General features: G+C 33.4%; 1 protein-coding gene across 1 annotated transcript; it reads right to left on the reverse strand.

Moving 5' to 3' along the window:
- Positions 1 to 1,055: 1,055 nt before the first annotated feature.
- Positions 1,056 to 2,159, reverse strand: LOC136209794 (agamous-like MADS-box protein AGL80). Its single transcript, XM_066001376.1, has one exon. The coding sequence runs from the start codon at positions 2,132 to 2,134 to the stop codon at positions 1,241 to 1,243; it is 894 nt and encodes a 297-aa protein (XP_065857448.1). The 5' UTR covers positions 2,135 to 2,159; the 3' UTR covers positions 1,056 to 1,240.
- Positions 2,160 to 2,683: the final 524 nt, after the last annotated feature.

Genomic DNA, 2,683 nt, shown 5'->3' on the forward strand with positions numbered 1-2,683 from the left:
TACAAAATAAATGTGTTGAAATCAGTTTAAAGCCTTCAAAACAAGAATCAATTTCATTGGTTATCAGTACTCTAAGTACATCTACTACTTAATGCTCGATGAAATTAGACAACAACAACAAGCTTCATAACCTTCATTGGTTATCAGTACTCTAAGATACAAAAACTAACTTATGTTCTATCATAATGGCAATCAATATTGAAATTAATAACAAATTCAGAACTATCATAATGGTACCGTTACTCTTTCCAGTACTGCAGTGCTGAAAGCCACACAACTTCCATTTTGGTTCCAAAAGTTCACCATGAATTATGACACAACTTCCTCAAACTAAATATGGCTAATCTTAAGGAACTTAAACCATTTATACATCACTCGAACTAACAATGACTAATCTGAAGGAACTTAAACCACATGAGACAACTAAAAGCCAGATCAACTATATTTTCAATAACTACACAACAACAACAACAAAGAACATCACTGGAAAGTATTATTTAGTGGTTAAACCCAACACAAGAACTTTTAACTTCAAAAAGCTTATCAACACAAAATTATGTAATTAAGAGAGTGCCCATAGACTTTACCACATGCACACTATATTGCAAAAATAAAAAAGGTGAAAAGTAATTTTGGATAATTATTAAAGAAGAGGACAAAAATATAGAAGGAGTAATCACAAGTCTTTTCAAGAAAAATCAAAATTCCATGTATACTGTCTCTAAGTATTAATTTGATGTATAAATTTGAACTAGGTGGTTTCTAAGAATAACTTTGATGTATCGTCCAGATTAATTTGAAAACTCAAATTAAGTATTAGCTACCAAGACTTTTCACTTGGTCTCATGATAATCTTGATATATAACTGAAACAAAAGGCTGAACCAATTTGTTTTATAGTTCTATATATATATATAGTATAGATAGATAAATTTGAGTATAGTACAAATGATTGATCAATATGCTGTAAGTTATAGTTCTAGAATTCAATACTATCATAATCTTAAATTTGAGTTACATTATAATGACTAATATAAATATTCCTTTCCACCCAGATCAAAAGTCACAGAAATAACTATATAGAAGACATGTCATTTGAGTTACATTATCATCACTTATGTTGTGATATCAAACTCCAACAAATTATTGAAAATGAACACAAAAACAGTAAATAACCAAACAACAACAACAAAATATGAGAAAAATCCAGATAAGCCCTAACCACCTCATAATATAGTGATTCATGGAGAGTTATTTGGTGGTAATGGAAGCCCCACCACCTCACTTTCAGAAGCCAAAAATCCAAATAACCCTTCCTCAGTTGCGCTCGAGGAAACAGTCGCAGGAGGCTGAATTGGTTCAAACCCTAACAGATTTGCATTGGAAGAACTACCTCCAAAATCTCCTGGAGTAACCCCATCTTCAAAAGTGTTCGGATTAGGGGGTGAAGTAATTGCAAGATCAAAATAAGGATTTCCTCTGGCAACATTATCACTGGTCCTCACCATATCCAAAAACCACTGATCCCACATCATGAAATCAGTAGGGTTAGCCCTAAATACACCAGCTTCTTCTTTAACCCTCTCTTCCGAACTAGGAGGCTGGGGCGGCAGTGGAGCCACCTCAGCCCCTGGCTGCACCATCGGAAGGAGATGATGAGTTTGTTCAATGTAACAAAGTCTCTTCTTAATGTCCTCCCTTCTTTCCCCAATTAAGAAAGTTAAATAACGAGTTTCAGTCGGTTCCAAACAATTATAATCAAATTCTTGGGCTTTTAACTTATTCATGAGAAAAGACAATTCAACTTCTGCATTCTTCTTCGAATCCTTTTTTGTAAGCTCCTGAATTTTTAATACTCTCTTCTTCAAGTAGCTGTCTTGGCTCATCATTTTTTTGAACCTCAAAAATTCTGGGATGCTTTGGAACTTGGCCATCATCTCCTCTACCTCCGAGCGGGACGGCCAAATGATCGGCTCAGCTTCATCTGGGCTGTAGATAATCACAAATGCTTTAATGCCACAAAGAGTGGTTAGCTCCTGCACTTTCTTACACAACCCCATTCTTCTCTTCTTCAGACTAGCTTTTCTTGCTGTATCATTAGCTATCCACGCTATCTTCGTCTTCTTTCTTGTCATTCTTGCTATGTTTTCCCTTCTTCTAATTGTTTCACTTTCTTCTGTGCACTAAAAGCATAGATTTATATAGTAGAATTAGCAAGATAGGACTGTAATAAAATAATATTTTTTTAGTGTAAAGTTGGGAAATGTTCATAGCTGAGTTGGGATTGGCATTTTAGTTAAAAATATTAATTGTCAAGATTCTAACATATTTGCCTCTTTTTGGTATGTAGTTTATATGTTACATTTTTATTTGATTTAGTTTTGTTTTCACATTTTCTTTAGTCAAACAAATGTTATACTTTGCAAATGTTAATTGATTAATTGATTTAGTTGTGTTTTTACTAGTGTTATAAATAAGCCGAACCGGTGTTCGGCTCTAATGTATTCCGCACAATTTATAAATGAGCCAAGCTTGAACACGGAGAAACTCGGCTAGAACGCGCACGATGTTTGGTTATAAGGTCATGAACATGATTGTCAGCAACCTTGGTTTGATTATTTTTTTAATAGTAATATTTTTATAAAGAAGAATATAAAATAATGTATTTTTATGTAAATTTTAGT

This window comes from Euphorbia lathyris, chromosome 10 (genome assembly GCF_963576675.1).
Source record: "Euphorbia lathyris chromosome 10, ddEupLath1.1, whole genome shotgun sequence".
NCBI classification, from domain to species: Eukaryota; Viridiplantae; Streptophyta; class Magnoliopsida; order Malpighiales; family Euphorbiaceae; genus Euphorbia; species Euphorbia lathyris.

Excerpts from the sequence above, each read along its gene's own strand:
- LOC136209794 (XM_066001376.1), bottom strand. The coding sequence starts at position 2,134 with ATGACAAGAAAGAAGACGAAGATAGCGTGGATAGCTAATGATACAGCA.